At 73.6% G+C, this 23,049-nt stretch overlaps 1 protein-coding gene across 2 annotated transcripts; it reads left to right on the top strand.

Annotated features, from left to right (window-relative positions):
• The first annotated feature begins 346 nt into the window (after nt 1-346).
• Nucleotides 347-22,832, top strand: RARA (retinoic acid receptor alpha). 2 transcript variants are annotated; one of them, XM_072886049.1, is made up of 9 exons: nt 347-559; nt 7,847-8,148; nt 19,352-19,500; nt 19,596-19,737; nt 20,697-20,857; nt 20,937-21,113; nt 21,190-21,394; nt 21,655-21,813; nt 22,114-22,832. In XM_072886049.1, the coding sequence occupies exons 2-9, from the start codon at nt 7,971-7,973 to the stop codon at nt 22,323-22,325; spliced, it is 1,383 nt and encodes a 460-aa protein (XP_072742150.1). In that variant the 5' UTR covers nt 347-559; nt 7,847-7,970; the 3' UTR covers nt 22,326-22,832. The 2 variants fall into 2 exon arrangements, with proteins under 2 accessions (XP_072742150.1, XP_072742151.1); XM_072886050.1 differs by lacking the exons at nt 347-559; nt 7,847-8,148 and adding an exon at nt 14,078-14,255.
• The last annotated feature ends 217 nt before the right edge of the window (nt 22,833-23,049 follow it).

The raw sequence follows: 23,049 nt of genomic DNA, 5'->3' as shown, positions 1-23,049 counted from the left end.
CATCCCTCGGGTCCTTGCGTGGCCCCTGAATCATGGGGGGGGGAACTCGGTCGGTGAGCGTTGGGGGGGCAGGAAATAGGGGTGAGGAGGCTGCGGTTGCGCGGCCCCTTTAAGAGCCCCCCTTCGCGCGGCGCGCGCACCCACTTTCTCCCCTTCCGCCTTCTGGTGACTTCAAAGAGTTACAATGTAGCGCCGGCCACGCCCACGCCCCGCCCCGCCCGCCAATGGGGCGCCGCCGGAGGCGGCGCCCCATTGGCGGGCGGGCGGGGCGTGGGCGTGGCCGGCGGGAGGGGCGGAGCGTCCGCCCTCGCTCCCCCCCTCCGCCCGCCCGCCCGCCCTCCGCCGCCGCCGCCGCCGCCGCCGCCCCGCCCGGCCCAGCCCCGGGTAAAGTTTCCCCGCGAGCACATGACTCGCAATGGCCGCGGCCGCCGCTCGTTAAACCCCCCTCCGTTCCCCCCCCGCCTTCCCTTAGGCCGGGTCTCTCCGTGCCTCCGCCATGCGAGCACCACCGGGAGCTTTCCGGTTTTAAGGATTTCGGGGTGAAGTCTACCGTGATCAGGTAAACGAGTGGGCCCCGTGTCCACCCGTGGTAGGGTGGGAGGTTCTGTCGCGGTCCCGGTACCGGGGGTTGGGAAGGGGGGGAACCGTTGCGGTGTGCCGGTGGGAGGGGTCGCCGTCTTGGCGGGGGTGCACGCACCGGGTGAGGGCGGTCGGTGTCGTCGTCCCACCGGGACCCCCCCCTTCCCCCCCCCCCCCCACAGTGGGTCGGGGTAGTGGGGTGTCCCCGCCCTGGGAGGGGCTCCTGGAGGTCCTGCCCCGGGGAAGGGGGTGTCTCGGGGGTCCCGGGGCGGTGGGGGGGGCCCCTCCCGGGAGGCGGCGCCGGGGATCCCCCTCCGGTAAGGGGGGGCGGGGGGGGATCCCCCGCGCTCCGCGACGCGGTGGTGGTGGGGTCCCCGCGGGGGGGGCCAGGGCCCCCGCCCCGCTGAGGCTGCCGTGAGCCCCGGAGGGGCAGCGTTGCCGCCGCCCCCGTTCCGGATCGTGGCTTTGCCCCCGGGATTGGCGGTGCCGGCCCCCCCCCCTCACCCTCTCCGGTTACCGGTGCTGGGGTCCCCCCTCCCGGGACCGGCTGGCTGGGCGCTCCCGAGCGGCAGCGCTGCCCCCCCACCCCGGGGAGGGCTCGGGGCACCCCCGGTGCGAGGGGCTGCGGTTCCCCACCGCCCCGGGGGGGGGGGGCGGGCCCCCGCCATGGAGCGCGGTGTTGGGGGTGCCCCTCCGGGAGAGCCGGGCCCCCCCGGGCCGCCGGTGCGCGCAGCCACGTCCCCCCCCGTCGTCGTCCGTGTCGTGTCCGTGTCCCCCCCCCCACCGCGGGGGAGGAGGCGGGCGGGGGGGACCGGGGTCGCTTCCCCTTTTGGGGGTGCGGGGGCCGGGGCGCAGACGGCGGGGCCCGGCGGGTGAGCGGGGCCGGGAGCGCGGGGGCGGCGGGGGCCGGGGCCGGGGTCCGGGGGCGGGCGCGGCGTCTGCGCCGTTTCCTGGCCGGCGGGCGGAGGAAGCCATCGCTCTCCGCGGCTGACAGGGCGCTGGCGCGGCGGCGGGGCCGGGGGCCGGGCGGGGGCGCCGGCCGCCGCCTCCCCGCCGCAGCAGATGCCCGGGGCCGGCCCGGGGCGGCGGAGCCCCGCGGGCTCCTGGCGGCGGCGGTGGCGGCCGGGGTGGGGAGGGGCCGCCCCTGCCGGGGGCTCCCCGGTCCGCGGCCCCGTGGGTGGGGGGAGCCCCCCGGGCCGGGCAGCAGCGCCCCGGGCCGGAGGGGGGGGGGTGGGGGTGGGGGCCGGGGCAGAGCCCCTCTGGCCGCCGGAGCCGGGGTGTCCCCCAAATCTGTGCCTCTGACCTTTGACCTCGTTGGGCGGCGGGGGGGGCCGTCCTGCAGCCCGGTGGGTGCAGGGGGGGGACACACGACACACGGGCACTTCCCCACGGTGCCCACGCCGGTCCCCGCCGCAGGGACGCCCGTCCCACCGAGGGGTGCCGGGCAGGCGCTGGCGGCAGCTGTGGGTGCGGTGTCCCGACCACCGGCCTCCGTGTTGGGATTAGCGGGTGACGGCTTGGTGGCTTAGCGGCCCCACGGCCGCCGCTTCTGGGCCATATGTCACCCGTGGGCCCCGCGCCCTGCCCTTGGGGGTGACCTTGCTGCAGCGCAGGGACACGGGTGGCCCCGCGGGTGCTCGCACCGGGGATGCCGGTGGGTGCCCGGCCCCTTCATCCGCCGCTCCGCTCGTGGTCCCCCCGGGTGACACGGCCGCCGCCAGCGGTCACCGGGACAGTGGGGAGGAGGGCAGGGCCCCGTGCTCCATCCCACGCCGCCCGGTGCCCACGGCACCCTGTCCCAGCCGGGATGCCCGGCGTCGCCCGGCTGTCCTTGCACACCCGCCGTGTCCCCGGTGCTCAGTCCTCGTGCCAGGAGCAGCGTCGCGGCTGCCGAGCCCGGGGAGGGCCTGTGCCGCCGCCTGCCCTGCGGCGCTGGGATTCACCAGCTCCGCGGCTCCGGCTCTATTTATAACCAGGAGGCTCTGGCGTGTCGACGTGCCACACTCGGCTGCGCCAGCCGCGGGCAGAGCATGCCCTGGGCCACCCGCCCCGGCAAGGGCCTGCGCCGATGCCAGCGCTGCCAGCCTGGAGGGTGGCTGGGCTCTGGGGTCCCCTGGCCCTTTTTGGGGTGCTGCTGTGGCGTCTCGGGGAGGGTCTTGGCCGGCGGAGCCGTGGGGCCCTTGCAGCGTGTACCCAGGGACCCCCGGCACCCACAGGCACCCCACCCCGTGGGGCACCCCTATGCCGCAGGGCCCCCCCGTGGCAGTGCCAGCCCCGTGGCTAGGAGGGGGACGGGCTGCGGTGCCAGCAGGCGCGGGGGGGGCTGCGATCATATCTGCGGTGACACATGTGCTGATTACGGAAAATGGGTTAATCTCCCTGCGGCTGGAAGCAGCTTAGTGGGGGGTGGCTCGTGGCAGGGCCCGGCGAGGGGCCTCGTGCGCCTGCCCTGGCCTCCGCTGTCCCCGGCTGAGCCACAGCTGCCAGGCCGTGACAGGGGACATGGCGCTGCCACGCATCTGCACGCCTTCCCGCAGCCGGCCCGGTTGCGGCGTGCGGGGTTGCGGTGCCTGCGGCCCAGGGCGGTTGCCCCCCCCCCCCCCCCCCAGGTACGCCAGGTCCCAGCCTGATCCCAGCAGCCTGCCCGGGCCGGGGGCATGGTGCCACCGAATCCCGGTGTCCGGGGGTGTCGTGCGGTCGCCTGCCCGCTGCGTCCACCCACGCCAGCCCCGGGCGCCGTGTCCCGAGTGGCCCCGTGCCGCGGGCCGGCGGTGCAGCCAGCTGCACTTGTCTGCCGGCTGTCGCGGAGCCAGAAAGGGCTGTCTGGGGCCGCGCTGTTCCCGGCACGCCGTTCCCAGGGCGCCGGCTGCGTGCCGCATCCAGGGCTAAAAACAACCGGGGGCTGCTGCGAGTGGCTGCCGTGGCGCAATCCCACCGCTTCCCGGGAGCCCGCGGGGGGCTGGGATGGGGCACCCCGGGCCTGCCACCCTCCCCTGGCAGCGGGCAGGGCTGCGGCACCTGCGGTTCCCTGGGCTCGTCCCGAGGGTCAGGGCTGTGCCGCAGGGTGGGGGCCGGGCTGGGCCTGGGGGTGCCACCTCCGTGGGCAGGCGGCGCTGGGGTGTGGGTGGGGGTCCCCAGGGTGCTGCGGGGCCATCCCGTGGTGCGAGGGGCTGGTGGGTAGGGCTGGCCTGGGCGCTGCTGGGCCTTGGGGGCTGAGCCGGGCTGGCTCGCTCCTTCCAGGATCCGGCGAGCCGGCACCCGTGGGTCAGCGGGCCCCGGGCGGTGCTGGCGCCGGTGGTGGCGTGGCACAGCCGTGCCCGTCCTGGGGGCCGTGGCGGGGGCCGTGGCACCTGTTCCCGCAGAAGAATGGCGTGTCTGGTGGTGGGTGCGGGAGGTGTAACTGGAGTGGCGCGTTCCCCACGTAACCGGAGCCGGCCCGGCTGCGACAGGTGGAATTTCAGTTTGTGGCTTCCACCCGGCAGCGGGACGTGGGGGTGCCGGGGCGAGGACCCACACCATGGGGCTGGCGGCTGCTCCCTGGGGTGCCTGTGTGCCCCCACAGGGTGGGGAGGCCAGTACGGACACCAGGGTCCATGCTGGTGGAAGCCGCGTGTGGGTTGCTGTTGCCCACAGGGTGCCAGGGCATGGGGGCACCGGCGCTGCCCGGTGACCCACGGTGGGGCTGAGCGGGCCCCTGCGTGCGCCGCTGGTCCTTGGGAGCAGCGTGTGAGTCCTAGGGTCTGCACCGGCCCCAGCGCTCCCAGATCCCCTTGAATGGGTGCCGCGGGCAGCCCCGGCTCTGGCGCACGCCGCCTGTGCCGAGTGTGTGCCGCCGGCTCTGGCTCTGCCGCCGGGCTGGGGCATGATTCACGCCTGCCCGGGGACGTGAGAAACGTGATGGTGACTCACGGCCGAGATGCTTCGGGGATACGGGAGGGGGGTCTCTCTCGGCAGCCCTGTCGGGGGGCACCTCGCACGCCCTGCGTGGCACTGGCCGGCCTGGGGAGAGCCGGGGGGGGGCTGGCAGCGGCGGGGGACTGCCAGGCCCTCGGCCTCGCGTGTGAGGCCGCCCCGGGCTGGGCGCTGACAGCAGCGAGGAAACCGCAGGCTGTGACCGCACAGCGGCTCCGTGGGCGCTTCCTGCCCTGCCCGGGAGGCTGCCAGTGGAGCGGGGCCACCCTGCTCCCCCTGCGCCGGGGGGCACGGCACCCCCGCCCTCTGCCTATGTGCCGCGGGGTGGCCTGGCACTGGGGTGTCCCTGTGACCTGTTCCGGTCTCCCCCCCCCAGCTTTGATGGGGGATGTGGGCAGCAGCTGCCCCTGCCGGATCTGGGGAGCGGAGTGGGCTGGCAGGAGGCTGGGGTGATGGGCTCTGGGGTGGCAGCAGGGACAGGGCAGGGGACCGGGGTGGCGGGGGAGCAGGGTGACAAGGTCTGGGGTGGCAGGGGAGCAGGGTGAAAGGGTCCAGGGTGGTAGCAGGGCCGGGGCTGAACTGAAACCTGGCCGCCTGGGAATCGAGAGCAGCAAGGGGAAGCTGCGGCCGGGAGCGCGGTGCCCGCAGGCATGACAGGAAGGGCCTGGCCACTGCCCGCTGCCCCGCCAGGCACCCCAGAGCAGCCCCAGTCCCGCTTGCCGCTGCGGTGCTGGGGGGGGGACACACACACGGGACGGGGACAGGGCGGTGCCCCCACTCACCGGCGTGTCACATCCGGACGCTGGCGCTGCCATCGCCGTGTACCCTGGCAGGAAGCGCGGCTGGGTTTGGTGGTGTGACATGGGCACCAGGACGGAGGGTGCTGCCTGCACCGAGGGGTTCAGGTTGCCCCTGGGGTAGGACGGGAGGGCGGGGGGGGGGCTGCTCGGACCCCTTGGCGGCAGGGCCGGGGCGGCCACTGGGGAGGTGGGTGTCGTGGTGCCGCCGTCCCGGTGCAATCCCCGTCGCTCTGCGGTCCGTGTTGGCCGTGCCACGCAGGATGCGTCCCTGCCCGGGTGTGGGCAGTGAATCCAGCCTGGGGGCTGCATTTTCAGAAGGGGTCTCTTGGGGGGGGTTGTGCCAGCGCTGCCCAGCCTATCCGGGCGTGTGGGGTGGGTTTCGTGCCCCGGTTTGGGGTCACGGGTGGCTTGGGCAGCAGTGGTCCCCCAGCCGCACTGCTGCCGGCCCTGGGAACGGCTCTGGTCCGTCCGTCCGTCCGCTCCCGGGGGCCGCCCCCGGCCTGGGCGGGAGATTCCTCGTGGCTGGGATTTGGCCCGGGCCCCGTGGCCGTGTTTTCCGCGGGGCTGGAACGAGGCGCTGGATTCCAGGAAGCTCCGGGCCCCATCCAGCTCCTGCCGGGGACTGGAGGAAAAGGCGCCGGGGAGGGCGAGCGCAGGCCCCCGACGAGGGGCTGCACGGCCCCCAGCCCCACGCTGCTGGCCTGGGACGCTGTGGCAGCGGGGCCTGGCCGGGACACCCAGGACCCCCATTTGGGACACCCAGGACCCCCTGGTCAGGGAGCAGCCGTGCGCCAGGGTCTGCGCCGGCTCGGGGGCCCCTGAGGGCTCCTCTGGGCTGCGGCTCCTTCTGCCCGCGGGGACCCACGGGAGTGGGGCTGGTTGGGCTCCCCGGACCCTCCTGGCCGCTGCTGGTCCCGTCGGGGGTGTTGGGAAGGGGCTGGGGGGGCTGGCAGCCGCCCGCTGGGTTTGGGGTGCACAGTGGCGGGGCCGACGGTGCTGGCCTCGCTCGGTCCCAGGCCGGCGGTGTGCAGGGGGGGCAGGAGCGGGTTGAGTAATTGGGCCCCGGCACGGCTGGCGCGGTGCCCGGCGAGCACTTGGCACCGGCAAACATAAACAGTTCTTCCCGCGCCTTCCTCCCCCCTGCTCCCCCCGGCCGGCACGGCTCGGGGGCCACGGGCAGGCCCCCACACCGGGGGGCCGGGGTCCCTGCGGCGCCATGTGGGGACCCCATGCCAGGGCCGTCCCCTCCCCGGGGCTGAGCCGTGGCCCCTGTGCCCGGGCGGATGCTGACCCGGTGTCCAGCACCGTGCCCCCGCGGTGCCTGTGGGAATCCGGCACGCGCTGCAGCACCCAGCGGGGCACCCTGTGCCGGGGGTGGATGTGACCCCCACCCCAGCTGCCCCTGGGTGCCCACCCTGGGGGCAGCTGGACCGTGGGTCTCCCCACGGGTGCTCCAGTGGGTCCCCACGGGCGGGGGGTAGCACCGGGGCTGTGGGTGCTGGGGTGAGCTGGGAGGATGGGGGTCCTGCCTCCAGTGGGTGCACCCAGCTGGGTGCTGGGGGGGGGCGGGCAGGGCCGTGCCCATCCCAGCCCCTCCCCAGCGCCTCGCCGGGCGGCTCAGCCTTGTTCCTCTGGATCCTTTTCCGCCTCCGCGGGGCCGGGAGCCAGCACTCTCGGCAAATAAACAGCCCCCGCCGGGCCCCACGCCAGCGCTTAAATAAACAGCCAGCCCGGGATTGTGAAAGCCCCGTGCCCCCCTTCCCACCGCCGCCCCCCGGCCTGGCCTGGGCCGCGGGGTCTGTACCCCGCCAGGCTGGCGTGGGAGCTGCTGGCACAGCCCGGCACACGGCCCAGCCCGGCACACGGCACGGGGCGGGGGCTGCGCCCCGACGGGCAGAGCCCAACCCTGCGGCGGGCTGCCAGGCTGAGTCCCCGGGTGCCGGTCCCAGGGGGATGAGCCCCCTCCAGCCCCGGGGCCGGGTGGCTGAGCCCCCTCGTGCTCGGTGCAGGCGTGGGGGGAGCAGAGCCGGCGAGGGTGCGTGGCCATGACAGCAGAGCTGGGCTGGAGCGGAGCCGCTGTCCTCAGGGGACCCCGGCGTGCCCGCCCGTCCGTCCCCCCCCCCCCCGCAGTTGCCTCGCAGGCCCCCAGGCTGGGACAAGGGGTGTTGCCCCCCTGGGACCCCCGTGTGCGCCTGCTCCCGGGCCAGGCCTGGGTGAGCAGGTTTGGGGCCGTCGCGTGGCCCTTGGCCTGAGGGGGTGTCCGGTGGGGCCGCAGTGTCCCCACGCCGTCCCCCTGTCCCCTCGCCCACTAAGCTGGGATTAGCGACCTGCGCCTGCCGGGCCCTGCCAGTCGCGGTGTCGTTAATCTGGGGGATTGTCATTAATCTCGTGGGGAGCGCTGGGCCCGGCCGGCTGCGCCCTCCTGGGGCTGGGAGGGGATGCGACCCCGGGGGGGGTCTGGGGAAACTGAGGCAAGGCTGGTGGGTGCCACATTGGGGTGGGGGCCAGGCACCCCAGTCTTTCCGCTAACCCCCTTTTCTGCTCCCCCCCTGCAGCATCGCAGGAGCCAGCGCCGCCAGCGAGGACAGCCGCCGGGCAGCGGGTTGCCCACGGGCCCCATGCTCTGCTCGGCCCCCGCGCCCCACGCCTGAGAGCCCCCCTGTGCCGGAGACCCCCGCCATGGCCAGCAACAGCAGCTCCTGCCCCACGCCTGGAGGGGGGCACCTCAACGGCTACCCCGTGCCCCCCTACGCCTTCTTCTTCCCCCACATGCTGGGGGGGCTCTCGCCACCCAGCACGCTGGCCGGCATCCAGCACCAGCTGCCCGTCAGCGGATACAGCACCCCGTCACCCGCCAGTGAGTACCGCGGCCCCGCGGGGAGGGTGGTGGGACCCCCGGTGCTGGTGGGGGGGTGTGTGTGCGGGGTCCCCTCTGTGCCAGGGTCTGTCCCCAGTGTGGGGTGTGGGTGCTGTCTCTAGGCTGCCGCTCCGGCACCGGTCTGTAACCTGCCCCGGGACAGTGGCACCGGTGAGCGGGTGCCTCTGCTCCCAGCCACCGCGTTGCCCACCCATGGGGAGCTGGGTTTGGGGGGCACCGGCTCCTCGCCCGGTGGGAGGCGAGCGGCAGGCACTTCCCCCCGTGTGTCCCCGTTAGCGCTGCTGCTGGGGAAACTGAGGCATGGAGCGGGCAGTGGCACCCGGCGGGATGTGTGCGAGTTAATTGCTGCTGTGTGGCCGCCTTCGTTAATGGCCGTGTTTATACCCTGGCTGTTAACGGCCCAGCTGGCCCTGGTTAGAGGCCGTTGACTGTCACCGTCCCCGGCACCCACCGCGGCTGGGCTGGGAGACGGGGGGCTCGGTGGTGGCGGGGAGCTGGGGAGGCCGGTGCCACGCTGCGTCCCCACGGCGGCTCTTTGTTCGCCGGCGGCGCGGGGGCCGCCCGTGGGGGAGGCGATGAAGGCAATCATCGCGTCTGCTCCTGATTCAATTTCCCCCTGACAGGGTCGTCCATCACGGCCCCGGTAATCACCGCCCCACCGCGCCGGCAGCTGGGAGCTGCGGGAGGTGGGCTCCCGGCCGGGGTCCTCCCCGCACCCTCACCCCGGCACTGGGCTCACGGTGTGCCTCAGTTTCCCCAGAGCCTCGCTGGGTGCCGTGGGGTGGCTGCCGGACCCCTTCCTATCGCCGGCACCGCTGCAGACAGGTGCCCTTGCCCGTTCCCGTGCCGTGCCGGCATGGGTGCCCTGCGGCACCCACCGTCGGGGAGGCCCCCGTGGGTCGGGGTGTGGCGGGGCCCCCCCAGCCCGTCCCTGGCCCCGGGGGACGGTGCAGGCCCGGGCAGGGCCGGCCCCGGGCGCTGTCCCCCGCCGGAGACGCCCCGGCGGCGGTGGGACCCAGTGGGACCAGTTCAGCGACTGGGTGGCGGCGGGTGGGGCCCCTCCCCCGCGCTGGCTCTGGGGCCATTCCTGTACAGCGCTGTGGGAACGGGCTGGGGGGGGGACACACGCCTGTCCCCCCCCCTTTCCATGACACTGGGGATGGGGGCCTTGGGGAGGGCTGGAGGGTGCCCTGGGGCTGATGGTGGCCAGGTGGGCTGTGCCTCAGTTTCCCCTTGGCCTTCTCTGCTGGGGTGCCCAGGGGTCCTGGTGGGATGGCAGCGTGTCTGCCCCCCCCCCGTAGCACCCGTACAGCCTGGTGGGTGCCCCGTTTGTGTGGGTCGTGCAGGATTCGGTGCGTGCCCGGGTGGGATTCCTCCGCTCTCCCTCCTGGTGGCGGGGCCGGCAGGGAAACGCTGGGGTCCGTGTCTCGGCTGGGGGGACCTGGGGCTGGGGGGCTGCGGAGGGGCCCAGTACAACCACCCCCTCCTCATGTGTGTCCGGCCCTGCCGCTGGCCCCGCCGCCGGCCCGCCCTCGCCAGATGTGCTGCAGCTGCGCGGCCCCGGGACCGATCCCACTGGGCCCTCCTGGGGGTGCAGATGTCCCCCCCGGGGTTTGGCCGGTCGCCCCGCCGCGGCCGTGGGTGTTGAGATGGGGATCCGGTGGTGTTGGGGCTACAGGGGAGCTGCCAGGGCCGGATCCGGCCCCCTGGGGTGCTGCGTGCTGGGCCCCCGGTGTGGGGCAATGGGATCGGCCGCGTCCTGTGCTGGGGGCTGCCCCGCTCGCCCCGGGCACGGGTGCAGGGGGGGCCCGTTGCCACCCCCCTGCCTGAGGTGGGTGTCCCTGGGAGTCGCCGTCCCAGCTGGGGCCAGACCCGCGTGCCGGGGCCCTTCGTGCCACGAGTCGAGAGCGCCGGGCGAAGGGGAGGTGAGCGGAGGTGCCAGGCACGGTGCTGGGGACCCCCGGTGCGGCCCCCCGGCACAAGCGCCGCGTCTTCCCCTGCGGGGTGGGGACGGGAGCCCCTGCCCCACGCTGGGCCCCGACGTGGGGCACCCCGGGGCAGGCAGGGGACGGTGGCGGGGGGCACCCAGGGTTGGCGTGGGGCCTCTCCACGCTCCGAGCTGCGTGTGGGCACGTGTGCTCTGGCACGGTGGGTGTGCACGTGTGTGCACGCTGCGGGGGTGCGTGCGCGCGCGCCCCGTGCGAGGGGGTGCGCACATCCGCGCCGCGCGTGCACGGAGCTGGCTGCCTGCGTGTGTCCGTGGCGCGGTGCGCGTGCGCTGTGCCTGCGTGTGCACGTCCGTGTGCGCACAGCTGGGGCTGTGCGGGGGGGTGCGCGTGCGTGTAGCAAGTGTGCGCGGGTGCGCTCAGTGCCCAGCCCGCTGTGCGTGTGCCTGTTCCTGCGCGCCCGTGTGCGCACGCCGAACGCGGCACGAGGCCGCCCGTGTCCCCGTGCCGGGTGTGTACACGCGTGTCGGTGCGTGTGGGGGTGCTGGGGCTGTGGCTGCGTCCCCGTCCCCACGGACTCTGCGGTGGCCTGCTGCCACGGGCCCTGGCTGTCCCCGGGGGTCCCCTCCCCTTGCCCAGTGCTGGCCCATGGGGGGGTCTCGGGGGGTCACGAGGGATTCCCACCCCCTGCCCCGCGAGGGGCTCCCTGGGCTGCCGCCCCCCCCCTCCCCGGACCCTCCCTCTGCCCTGGTTCCCAGGCTGCGGGAAATGGGACCCCGGCACGGCCCCCTCCCTGGGCAGCCGGCCCCCCCCACCCCGGCCCCGCTCTCGGCTGCCGGGACGGGGGGCCCCGTGGCCGGGCCTGGCCTGTCACCCTACCCGCTGGCTCTGGTTTCCTCTGCGCCACAGCCGCTCCCCCGCAGCGCCCTGTAATTAATTAATTTTTAAAAATTAATGAGCAAAACGTGCTCCCTGCAGGCGGGGGGCGGCGGGGCTGGCGGGGCCCCGCTCGGGGCAGCGGCCGGGGAGCCCCTGCGGGGTGCGGTGCTGGGGACCCCCTGGCCCCCCCATCCCCACCCGGGGAAGATTGATGAGGCCGGGCTGGGCGCTGGGCCCCCGCGCCTGGGAAAGCCCATTACGGCGGAGGTTTTCTATCACTGTCACGGGGGGCCGGGGGGAGCCGCCTGCGCAGGCCGGGAATTCGCCGCGTTCAAAAGCCGCTGAAGGGGATAAATGGGGTCTTTTGAAGTGGGCGGGCGGGAGGGGGGCTGCGGGGCCCCGAGGTGCCGGCGTGGGGATGGGGGGAAGGGGCCGGGGCCAGGCACCCTGTACCCCAAGGCTGGGATGGGTGAGTTTGCGTGGGGGTCCCGGCTGTCCCCACCCGCGTCCCGTTGTCCGCTGGGGCTGTGACCCTGCACTCCTGCAGCTGCACGCTCTGGGCACAGCGGAGTCCCCCGTGGTGTCCCCCGTGGTGTCCCCATGGGCTTTGTGGCCGGGTCTCCATCACGCTTGTGGGGGGGCATCTTGTGTTCCCCGGAGCATCGGCCGCCCCCGTGAGCGGGGCCAGGAGGAAGCGGGGCCGGGGGCTGCTGCTGAGGGGGGGGCCTCATTCTGTTGTCTCCAGGCTGCTGGCGGGGTGGTGGGACGTGGCCGTGGGGCGTGGCGGGGCGTCCCCGTCCCCCTCGTGCCGCAGGGCTGCGTGTGGGGCGCTCCCCTCGCCCTGTTCCTCTTGGCTTCTGCATTAAGACTTGGGTTTTTGGGTTTTTTTAATCTCTGTTTCTTCCTGTTGCCGCCGGTACGGGACGGGAAGCGCTGCCCGGCGGCACAGCCGCCAGCGTGCGTGCATGGCACGGCTGTGCCGCGGCCCAGCCGTGTGGTGCCACCGGCCTGCGTCCCCTCCGTCGCAGCCACATTCTTTCCAGCGCTGGTAAATGAGTCAAAGCAGACATTTGTCATGTTCGCTGCAGGAAGTTGGAGGAGCGCTGGGCTTTTGTTCAGAAACCTGCTGGCTAAGCAAAGCCTTTGACTTTCTATTATTATTTAAACAGGCGCTGCTGATCTGCTCTGCGCAGACACACACATATGCACACACACACACACACATGCACACACGCCCCCCGGCCTTTTTCTTATTCTTTTTCGTTTTTCTCCCTTTTCCCCCCCACTCTTGGGGGGGTGGGGGGGAGGTTGCAATAAAAGCTGGGCGGCCCTGGCTGCTCACTTTGGGACTGGGGTGGGGTGGGGGAGCCGCTGGCGTGTGTGGGGCCGGGGGTGCGTGGGTGTGCAGAATGTGGGCGGGAGGGTGCCCTCGGCATTGGGGGGTGTGTGCTCATGCTGCCCCGTGTGCACACACGCGTGCACACACGCGTGCACACGCGCAGCTGCTCACGCACGCTCCCTGCTTGCTGCGTGTGGCCGTGCAGGGCTGGCATGTGCGTCCTCCCATCAGCGTCCGGCCGTGCACACGCGTGTGCTCCTCTTGCCCCTCGCCCGTGGCAGGACCCGGCCGGAGGCCTGCATGGGCCCTGCAGCGTCCTGGGCTCTCCCTGTTGTAAGGACACCCCATGGCGGTGGCAGCATGGGGCCGGGGCAGAGCAGACCTCGGGGTGGCAGGGGCCGCGTGCCCGCCGTGGGACGCGCCGGGGCGGGGTGGCTGTGGCAGCGGTGCTGCGCTGCAGGAAGCGAGGGTGGGTGGGTGAGACCGTGCGGTGGGGAGGTTACCGGCGCGTCAGGGAAGTGGCACTGCCGGCGCCCGTCCTGCCAGCCCAGGCTGTGGCCGCTGTCCTTGGCGTGGGTCCGTCCCTGTTTGGGTGTGGGCAGCGGGGCCGTGGCGCGTGGGGAGATGCCGGCCTGTGTGTCCATCACCGCGTGGGCAGCCCCGGGAGGGGTGCTGGCCTTGGGGTGCTACCTCCCGTGGGGACCTGGGAGGATGGGGAGGGGGGAGCGTGTGGTGCTCTCCCCTGCGTGGACCACACGCAAACACACACATGTGCAGTGAGGACGTGCACACACAGGTACGGTGGGGATGTGCAGGCGCACACACGCGCAGACATATGTGTGCACGCGCTCAGCTGCTCCTGTGGTCGGTGGGGACTCGGTGTCACACACATGTACGCTACGCGTGTGCAGGAGGACTGCGCACACGTGTACGTGCACACAGGCTGCTCCGTGCACTGCGGGGACGTGCACACACGCACCCCCCCACGCAGTGGTGCACCAGGAGCACGCGTGGGCCCCCCCTCTGCAGTGGGAACGCAGACACGCACCTACCCCCTCATGCAGTGGAACACGCATGCACACACATGCACGCACACGCATGCACACGCATGCACGCACACATGCACACCCCCCCCCACCCCCCCCCGTGCGGTGGCACGCGCACCCCCGGGGGGGCGGCCGGGGGTCAGGGCGAGGTGAGCCCTTCCCAGCCGGGTTCACCCGCAGTTCACCGCATCCCATTAGGCAAATGAGCCGCGGCCCCGGGTAGCCCCCGGCCCCGGGCAGCCCCCCCCGGCCCCGCCGTGCCGCCCCCTCCCGCCCCCCCGGCCCGGCCCGGTCCCGCGTGGCGCTGGCCCCGCGCGTCCGTGTCCCCCCGCGGCCGGTGCCGGCCGTCCCCGGGGAGGGGAAGGGGGGGGAGGGGGCGGCGGCGGGGGAGGCCGGGGGCGGCCCCGCGGCGCGGAGCGGGTTAAGGCTGTGGGGAGGCGGCTGGTGTCGGGAGGGACCGGGGCTGCCGGAGCCGCAGAGCCGGCGGGGCTGCGCCTTCCTCCCCTCCCCCTCCTCCGCCTCCCGCCGCCGCCGCCGCCGCCGCCTGCCCGGGCGCGGAGCGGAGCGGCGGGGCCCCGCTCCCCGGCTGAGCCGCGGCGGGGCCATGGCAGCGCGGCGCGGGGCGCCCCGGGGGCCCGGCCGCCGCGGGGGGGGGCGCTGACCGGCCGGGGCCGCCCCCGCCGCCGGGCCGGGGGGGAGCCGCCCCGCGGCCCCGGGCCATGTACGAGGGCGCGGCGGTGGCGGGGCTGCCCCCCGGCCCCTTCCTCCGGATGGATTTCTACGGGCCGGGCCGGGGCTGCCTGCTGCCGGAGCGCGGCCCCCCCGCGCCCCGCGGGGCCCCCCGCCGCCCCCCGCCCTGGAGCAGCTCCGGCCGCTGTAGGTACCCGCGCCCCGGGGGCGGCCGGGCCCCTCGCCGCCGCCTCGGGCCGGTGCTGGAGCCCGCCCGGGCGGGGAGAGCCGGCCCGAAACCCGGCTCTGATCCGGGCGGGGGGGGGGGGCGCTGCGGGGTGCCGGGTGCGGGGATGGGTGCAGAGCGGGGGGTGCTGGGGGCTTGGCCGCGGGCGGGGGGGCCGAGCCGGCTGCTGGGTGCCGATCCCAGGGGTGTGCCGGGCTCAGCCCCCGGCCCAGCGCCCTCCCCGCCGGCTCCAGCGCCGGGCCCGGCTCTGCGCAGATGCCGCCGGTTCGGCCATAAACAACCCTTGTCCTATTTCGGCGAAGGCTGGGCCGGGGCCGGGGCCGGGGCCGGGGCCGAGCCCAGCGCGGCGGGGGCCGGGGCCCGGGGGGGCCCCCCCTTGCGCCTCTGGCACCCCCTTCCCGCGGGCGGGGGCCGCGGCAGCGCCGGCCCCGCCGGGAATTTTGCTCCCTCCTGATAAGGGCTCCGAGAAAATCCAATTAACTACAGAGCTGCTGCTGCTGCTGCTGCTGCTGCTGCTGCTGCTGCTGCTGCACGGGCGGAGGGGGAGCGCCAGCGTGGGCCCCCCCCGCCACGGCCCCGCCGGGGATCGGGGTGCACCCCTGGGCCGGGGTGTCCTGGGTGCTGATGTGGGGCCCGGCCAGCGGGATCCTGCCCTGTGTCCCTGGCGGGGGGGGGGGGGGTCACCACCCCGTGTCCCCCGTGGGTCACCCGCCGTCCTTGGGGACAGGCAGCCCCGTGCTCTGTGCAGACGGGGGGTGCGGAGGGCGTGCGGGCATCTCCGTGCCGGGGCGGGCAGTGGGAGCCGGCAGGGGCACCCCGAGCTGCCGGCCGGCCCGGGGGCTGCCACCCCACGGGGGACACGGGGCCCCGCTGTGCTTTTTGCCCACCGTGCAGGGGCGAGGGTGGGGTGGGGGGCGAGTGGGGCCCGGGTGGGCTGGAAGGGGTCCCACGCCCCCTCCCAGCGGGCAGCCGGCCGGCCTGGCCTGGAGCCCAGGGACCGCAGGCGGCGATAACGGCCTGGGGAAAGTCCTGCCGGCCCCGTAGGACTTTCACCCCGATAAGGGCTGCGGGGCCCTCCCGTGGGGCGCAGCGGGGCCGGGGGGGCCGCCTCATCCCCGGGGGGCCGGCAAGCCTCTCTCCCAGCCGCCGGTTCGCCCTTCCGGTGGCGATGCCCGGTGCGGCGTGCTGCCCGTGGCCGTCACGGGCGTGTGTGGGTGTGCGACCGTGGCCCCCGCGGTCTCGCTCCCCGCATTGTCTCGGGGCTCGCTCGACCTTTCCGCTGGCATCGGGCGTGAGGGGCCTTTGTCTGCAGCTGGGGACGGCGTGGGGCTGCCGCGGGGGCTCCCAGCGCCGCTGCGGGGGACTGCTGCCTTTGGAGCCCCGCAGCGGGCAGGGCGCAGGCAGGGCCTGGCAGGGGCTGTGTGTCCCAGGCGTCAGTGCCATCCCCTTAGCACAGGGTCCCCCCAGATCCCACTGGGGCCGTGCTGTCCTGAGTGGGGTGGCTGGGGGCCATCGTGTCCCCCTGCCCCGGTACACCCAGTCGTGCAGGAGAGGTACTCCCCGTCGGCTGCAGCCTTGGGTGGGCGCGCGGCTGTGGTGCTCACGTGGGGGCCCTGCCCACACCAGGACACCTCCCGTCTCTGGTCATGGTGACCGTGACCCAGTGGGTGCGTGGGCGGCGGGTGCTGGCGCGACTCCTTGGCAGGGTGCCTCGCTCACGTGGTGGTGCTGGTGTCGGAGATGCCGTGCCTCAGTTTCCCCAGAGACAGCTGTGGCTGCGGCTGGGCTGTACCCAGCGGGGCCGGCCCGAGGTGCTGGCTGCTGGCCCGGCGCCGGCACTGCCCTGCCCGGCGGGATGCCGTCTCGCTGGCGCGGGGGGAAGAGCCGCTCCTCGGGGTGCGGGGAGCCTGCCCGCTGCCGCAGTGGGGCCCGGGGACGCTGCCACGCCACAGCTGGGGAAACTGAGGCACGAGGTGGTTCTCGACAGTGGCGGTGGCGCTTGCAGGAGCCCACGGAGGCAGTGGGCCTCCCGTGCCCACATTGGGTCCACGTCCTGCCAGGGGTGCTGTGGGGTGCTGCGGGGGTCTCAGGGGGTACGTGGCGTTGGGTCGTACACGAGCACCGCCCCGCCGGGCACGGGGCGGCCCCGCTGTCTCCTCATGTTAGCCGCGCTCCGTCACCCCGGGCCGGCCGGTGGCGCGCAGCCGGTGTAGTGCTGCGGCACGGCGTGGCGGTGCGGCAGATGGGTGAGTCGGGGTGGTGGGGACCCCGGGCCCCTGGGTCTGCTGGGCAGGACGCCCGGTGGGGACCAGGCAGGGTGGCAGTGCCCGGCGGGCTGAGCACCGTGCCTGGCACCAGGTGGGCAGGACCGGGCACCCCACGGCCCAGGGCACCCCATGATTCGGGGCTCCCAGGACCCTCCTTCGCCCCCCTCCCTCGCTCCCGCAGAGGCGCAGGAATTTGGGGCACGTGGGATCCTCATCCGCAGGAAAGCCCTGGGCGGGCGCCCACCCTCCCGCTGGGTGCGCCGGGCCCCGTGGCGCGGGCGTGGGGCTGTCCCGCCTGGCACGGCCCTGCCTGCCGGATCAGGCCCTGCGGCGAGCACCGGCGGAGCCCCGCCGCGGCCCCCGGCCGGGCTTTGCTCCTCGTCCTGCCGCTCTGGAGGCCCGGGTCCCGGCCCCGGCTCTGGCCCGGGAGCGACGGCGGGTTGTCGGTGGTGTTGTCCCCCCTGGGCCCTGGCACACGGGGTGGCCCCGCGGGCGCTTTCCCACGCCGGGGCGGGTTGCCGTGTGTCGGGGCGCCCCGGGGTCCCTTGGCGTGGGCAGGAAGCGGCCGGCGGGGCCGCGGGCGGGGGCGGCTCGTTCGGCCGGGGATGCTGGCGGAGCCGCAGCATCTGGTCTGCAGCTGGGCTCCGCTTCCTCTGAATGGGGCGGGGGGGGGGCAGGAGGCCTGGGTCCCTCCTGTTCCAGGAGGAGATGGGGCTGGGGGAGGGGAGGGGGCCCGGCCGCCTGGGTCCCCCGTGTCCCCGGCCGGCCCTTCCTGCCCCAGCCCTGCGGGAGCAAGGGGAGGTTTGCACCCATGCTGCCCGCTCAGCACCTTTGGGTGCTGCTCTGTGCCCTCCCGTTGTCCCGCAGGGGTGCGAGGGGCACCCAGGCCTGACGCCACCACGAGGGGCTCCTGGGGAGCTGGCCAGGCAGGCGGCTGCACCCACAGCCCCGTCCCTTCCCTGGTGGCACCGCGGTCCCTTCGCCGGTGGCTGCGGTGGCAGGGGATTCCTACGGCGCTGGCGCAGCCGTGCCTGCCCGGGGACACCGGCGCGGGGGGAGCCGGGTCCCCTCCCCCCCTCCGCACCCAGCACATCAAAATCTTGTCAAATCTGCATTTTGTGAGTGCAGCTCTCCACGAGGAAGTTCTTAAATTATATAAAAGAGGCGATAAATTATAGACGACGTTCGCTCAGTCACTTTAATGGCTCCGCTCCCTCGAGTGGCAGCGGTGATTTATTCAGTGCCGCCCGGGAAGCGCTGCCCGGCTCGCTCGCCTCCGCACCCTGCGCACTCACCTCCCACCCTGCACGCTTGCCTCCGCGCCCCGCATGTTCGCTCCTACCCTGCACGCTTGCGTTCTCTGCCCTGCACGCTCGCCTCTACGCCTGGCACGCTCACCTCTGCGCCCTTCATGCGTGCCTCCGTGCCCTGCACGCTCGCCTCCCGCCCCGCACGCTCGCCTCCTTGCCGGCACGCTCGCCCGTCCCCGTTGTGCTGGGGGACAGCGTCGTGGGTGCCTTTGTCCCCCTTGTCCCCTCGTCCCTGACCCCGTGGCCTTCGGCAAGGGGCCGGTGGCGCAGCCAGGATGGGGACCCCCCGCCCCTCAGCCGTTGCCCCCCAAGCCCCACCGCCCTGGCGGGACCCAGAGCGGACCTCGGCCCTGAGGGTGGGCGCAGGGTGGGTGCCCCTCGTGGGGCCTCTTCCTGCCCCGGCCCCGGGGGCGAAGCGAGCGGCGGGGCCCTTTTCGGGGGCCCTTTTTGGGGTGCAGGGGCCAGCGGGGCCGGGGGGGGGGGGGGGAAGCGGGCTCCCCCGCCGGGCCCGGCCTTTAATATCCTGTTTGACTGGTTCGCTTGGCTCCGCTGCAGAAAAACATTCGCAAACATCCCGGAGGAGCCGGGGAGCGCTTAACCCCTGCCTGGCTGCGCCCCGCTCCAGGGGCCGGCACCCCGGCCGCACCGGGGCCCCGCCGCAGCTGCGGCTGCGCCAGGGCGGGGGACGGGGCTTGTCCTGGGGGGCTTGGGCACCTCCCGGGCGGTCCTGGGGGACAGTGGGGGACAGGGGTGGTCCTGGGGACGGGAGGGAGCAAAGTCCCACGGGATTTTGGGGTGCAGGAGGGGGGGCAGGCATGTCCCACGAGGTTTTGGGGTGCAGGGGGCACTGGCTGCGTCCCCCGTGCTGGCGGGGCCGTGGCAGCACGCGTTGTCGCAGGGACGAGGGCAGCGCTGCCCTCGGGGACGACCCTTGCCGGGGTCCCATGGGGTGCCGGCTGGGTGCTGCTGTGCCCGTCCCCTCCCGGGGGGGCCGTGCCTCCGGCCCTGGGGCGGTGGGCGCAGCGGGCGGCCCCTGGGCCACGCACGCGTGTGTACCCGCACGTGCGAGCGAGTGTGCGGCACCGGCCCCCCCGCGCCAGGCCGGGACTGCACCGTGCCGGCCCCGCAGACGCCGTCAGCGCTGCCCACATGGGGGGCTCCTGGGATCCCGGCTTTTTTCTTTTCTTTTTTTTCTTTTCTTTTTTTTTTTTTTTTTTGTCTGCCTGAATTCCACATCGTCTCCGTGGCCTGGAAATGTCAAGTTGCATCTTCCCAGCTCACGTCCTCTCCCCGCTGGCCCTGCGCGACCCGGCCCCGTGGCCGGGGAGGGCCGGGGTGGCCAGTGCGGGGGGGGCTGGTGGGACCACCGGAGCCGGGGGCCGGTCCTGGCACTGTCGGGGGGCGAGGGGCGGGGGGTCCCCATGGGGCCAGCCCTGCCTGGGGGTCTCCGTGCCCTGAGTGCCGCCACCTTCCCTGCAGCCGTCGAGACGCAGAGCACCAGCTCGGAGGAGATCGTGCCCAGCCCGCCCTCGCCCCCGCCCCTGCCCCGCATCTACAAGCCCTGCTTCGTCTGCCAGGACAAGTCCTCGGGGTACCACTACGGGGTGAGCGCCTGCGAGGGCTGCAAGGTGAGAGCTGCCAGCGCCCCGCGCCGGGGCCACCGTCCCCGCGGGTCCCCGGGGTCCCCGGGCCGGGCACTGACCGGGGCGTGCGGGGTCCCCAGGGCTTCTTCCGCCGCAGCATCCAGAAGAACATGGTGTACACGTGCCACCGGGACAAGAACTGCATCATCAACAAGGTGACGCGCAACCGGTGCCAGTACTGCCGCCTCCAGAAGTGCTTCGAAGTCGGCATGTCCAAGGAGTGTGAGTGCGGGGACGGGGACAGGGATGGGGACGCGGATGGGATGGTGATGGGGACACCCTGCCTGGGTGCAGCCGGGGGGGGGGGGCCGGGGTGCGGTGGGCCATCCCGGCAACCCCCGCCATGTGCCCAGGGAGGCCCTGGGGGGGGCGGGCGGGGGGGCCTGGGCTTGTGTCACAGCCTGGCCGTTGCCCAGGCAACGCGTGATTGATGATGTCAGAGATAAATGACGCTGACGAGGCCTCCTGGCGTCTGCGTGCCAGTTGTCATGGTGCCCGGCTGTACCCCGCGCGGCGCGGCATCGCTGGCGGTGGGTGACCGGGGGCGACGGCTGCTGGGGCGCAGCTGCCTCCCCCAGCACCCGGCAGTCCTGCCCCGTCTGCCGGCCCCTGGGGGGGGCCCGTGATCCCCGGGAGGGGGCTGCCGGGCACTGGGGGGCCGGGCACGGCCGGGGGGTGTTCGGCATCCCAGGGGCTGCAGCTCACCGGCACCTATGGGGGGTCCTGTCCCCCCCCCCCCCCCGGCCGACAGAGGCTGATCCCTGCGGGCGCGGGCCGGGGCTGCGCCTGGCTGCTCCCTCCCCGCTGCTGCCTCCGAGGTGTCCGCACGCCCCCATGATGAGTGCGGTGGCTCAGCTGCCATTTTCTCTCCCTGGTGTTTTTCTCCGCTGTATCGGCTTTGCAGAGCAGAGCTGAGCGCTGTCCCCACGGCCAGGGGTGTTGTCCCCCCCCCGCCCCCCACGGGTGCGGTGTCACCCCTAATTGCCTCCTAATGACTTGGGTGCTTATTTAAAGGAAAGCTGTGCAGGGCAGGCGGCTCTGCTGGCCATTTGTCACCGTCACTGGCAGTGGGGTCCTCATCCTGCCCTGGGGAGTGACCGAGTGCGGTGGGGCCGAGCCCGCCCTGGGCAGGGGCTGGGTGGCAGCGGGGCCGGGTGACGCTGACCCTGCCATCCCCGCAGCCGTCCGCAATGACCGGAACAAGAAGAAGAAGGACGTGCCCAAGCCGGAGTGCTCGGAGAGCTACATCATCACGCCCGAGGTGGAGGAGCTCATCGAGAAGGTGCGCAAAGCCCACCAGGAGACCTTCCCCGCCCTCTGCCAGCTCGGCAAATACACTACGGTGAGTGTCGGGGGGTCCCGGGGGGCTGGGGAGCACGGCTGTCCCCCCCCATGCCCTCACCCCCCGCCTCCTGCCGCAGAACAACAGCTCGGAGCAGCGGGTCTCCCTGGACATCGACCTGTGGGACAAGTTCAGCGAGTTGTCCACCAAGTGCATCATCAAGACGGTGGAGTTTGCCAAGCAGCTCCCGGGCTTCACCACGCTCACCATCGCCGACCAGATCACCCTCCTCAAAGCTGCCTGCCTCGACATCCTGGTGAGAGCGGGGACGGGGACGGGGACGGGGACGGGGAGGGGACGCCAGGCTGAGTCCCCCGCCCTCGCCCCCCCAGATCCTGCGGATCTGCACGCGCTACACGCCGGAGCAGGACACCATGACCTTCTCGGATGGGCTGACGCTGAACCGCACGCAGATGCACAACGCCGGCTTCGGGCCCCTCACCGACCTGGTCTTCGCCTTCGCCAACCAGCTGCTGCCGCTGGAGATGGACGATGCCGAGACGGGGCTGCTCAGCGCCATTTGCCTCATCTGTGGAGGTGGGTGCTGGGGGGGTACAGGGACGGGCACCCTGCCCAGCGCCCCGGCATACCCCTGGCACCTGCCTGGCTGTCCTCCCCAAAGAGCTGACCAAGAAGACCCCAAATAGTGCCCTTTGCCACGGCACAGCCACCATGGTGACCCCCTCGGGGCCTGGTACAGGGAGCTGGGTCATATCCGTGCCCACGGGGGGCAAGGGGGAACGACAGGATGTGTGCTGACCCCCCTGTAACCACTGTCCGCCCCACCCCCACCCCAGACCGCCAGGACCTGGAGCAGCCCGACAAAGTGGACAAGCTGCAGGAGCCGCTGCTGGAGGCGCTGAAGATCTACGTGAGGAAGAGGAGGCCCAACAAGCCCCACATGTTCCCCAAGATGCTCATGAAGATCACGGATCTCCGCAGCATCAGCGCCAAGGGTGAGCGCTGGGGACGGGGCGGCCGCCCTGCTGCGGCTCCGTGTCCTGGGGGAGCAGCCCTTGGGCTCGGCATCACTGGGGGGATCCAGGTCCTTCCCCAGGGCACAGCATCCTCCGGAGGGTACGAGGGAGGGGGTTCCCACAGCACCGCATCCTCCGGGGATGCTGGGGACGTGGCCATGTCCCTTGTCCTCGGCACCCAGGGAGGAGCAGAGCCGGGGTTGGGGGTGCCGGGTTGGGGGTGCCGGGTTGGGGGTGCCGGCACTGCCCGGGCCCCGCTGACCCCCACCCTTCCTGCAGGCGCCGAGAGGGTGATCACGCTGAAGATGGAGATCCCGGGGTCGATGCCGCCCCTCATCCAGGAGATGCTGGAGAACTCGGAGGGCATGGACACACTGGGGGGGCAGCCGGGCAGCCCCCACGCGGGCAGCCTGGGGCCCCCCCCGGGCAGCTGCAGCCCCAGCCTTTCGCCCAGCTCCAACCGCAGCAGCCCGGCCACGCACTCGCCGTGACCCGCGCCCGGCGTGCACCAGGACAGAGCCCGGCATGCCGGCACGCAGGGGGGGACCCTGCGCCTGGGCCCTGGCTGCAGCCCCCCCGGGGGCGGACTCCTTGGCAGCCCCCCCGCCGGCGCAGCCCCGGGACCCCCCCGCTGGAGCAGACCCCGCGGGGAGCCCTGCAGCCCCCGGCCCCCCCCAGCCCCGGGCGAAGCGCGTTGGTTGAGTCACATTTCAGGGGCACGGGGGCCCTCGGCCGCGTCCCCGGGGACGCCCCGGCCCCACCAGCACCAGCACACACGGGATCGCGACCACCGAGCCACCCCCCCCCGTCCCGGCCGTCCGGCGGGGAGGACCCGGCCAGACCCCGCACGCCGAGGAAGCAGAGTCATTTAAAAGAGAAAAGAAAGCAAAGTATATATATATAAATATCTATAAATATCTATAAATACGTTTTAAAACCTTTGTAAAAGTTTGGAGGGGTTTTTAGGCCTGTGCAGGTGGAGGGGGCACGGCGGGTGCTGCCGGGGGGGGTGGGGGGCACACGATTTATTATTATTAAATTTTTTTTTGTTGTTGTTGAGATTTTAGTGGTTTTAGAGTCGGGGGGTGCCGGGTGGGCCCTGCCCCGGCCCCCCCAGGCGGGGTGGGGGCTGTGGGGGCGCGTGGCAGTGCCAGCCCCGGCCTCGCGGGGAGCGGGGCCCGGCACGGGGGGACGGGGGGAGGGGCTGGCTCCAGA

This window comes from Ciconia boyciana, chromosome 22, assembly GCF_034638445.1.
Source record: "Ciconia boyciana chromosome 22, ASM3463844v1, whole genome shotgun sequence".
NCBI classification, from domain to species: Eukaryota; Metazoa; Chordata; class Aves; order Ciconiiformes; family Ciconiidae; genus Ciconia; species Ciconia boyciana.
Note: the sequence above shows the minus strand (reverse complement) of the source record. Positions and strands in the feature narration are given on the sequence as shown.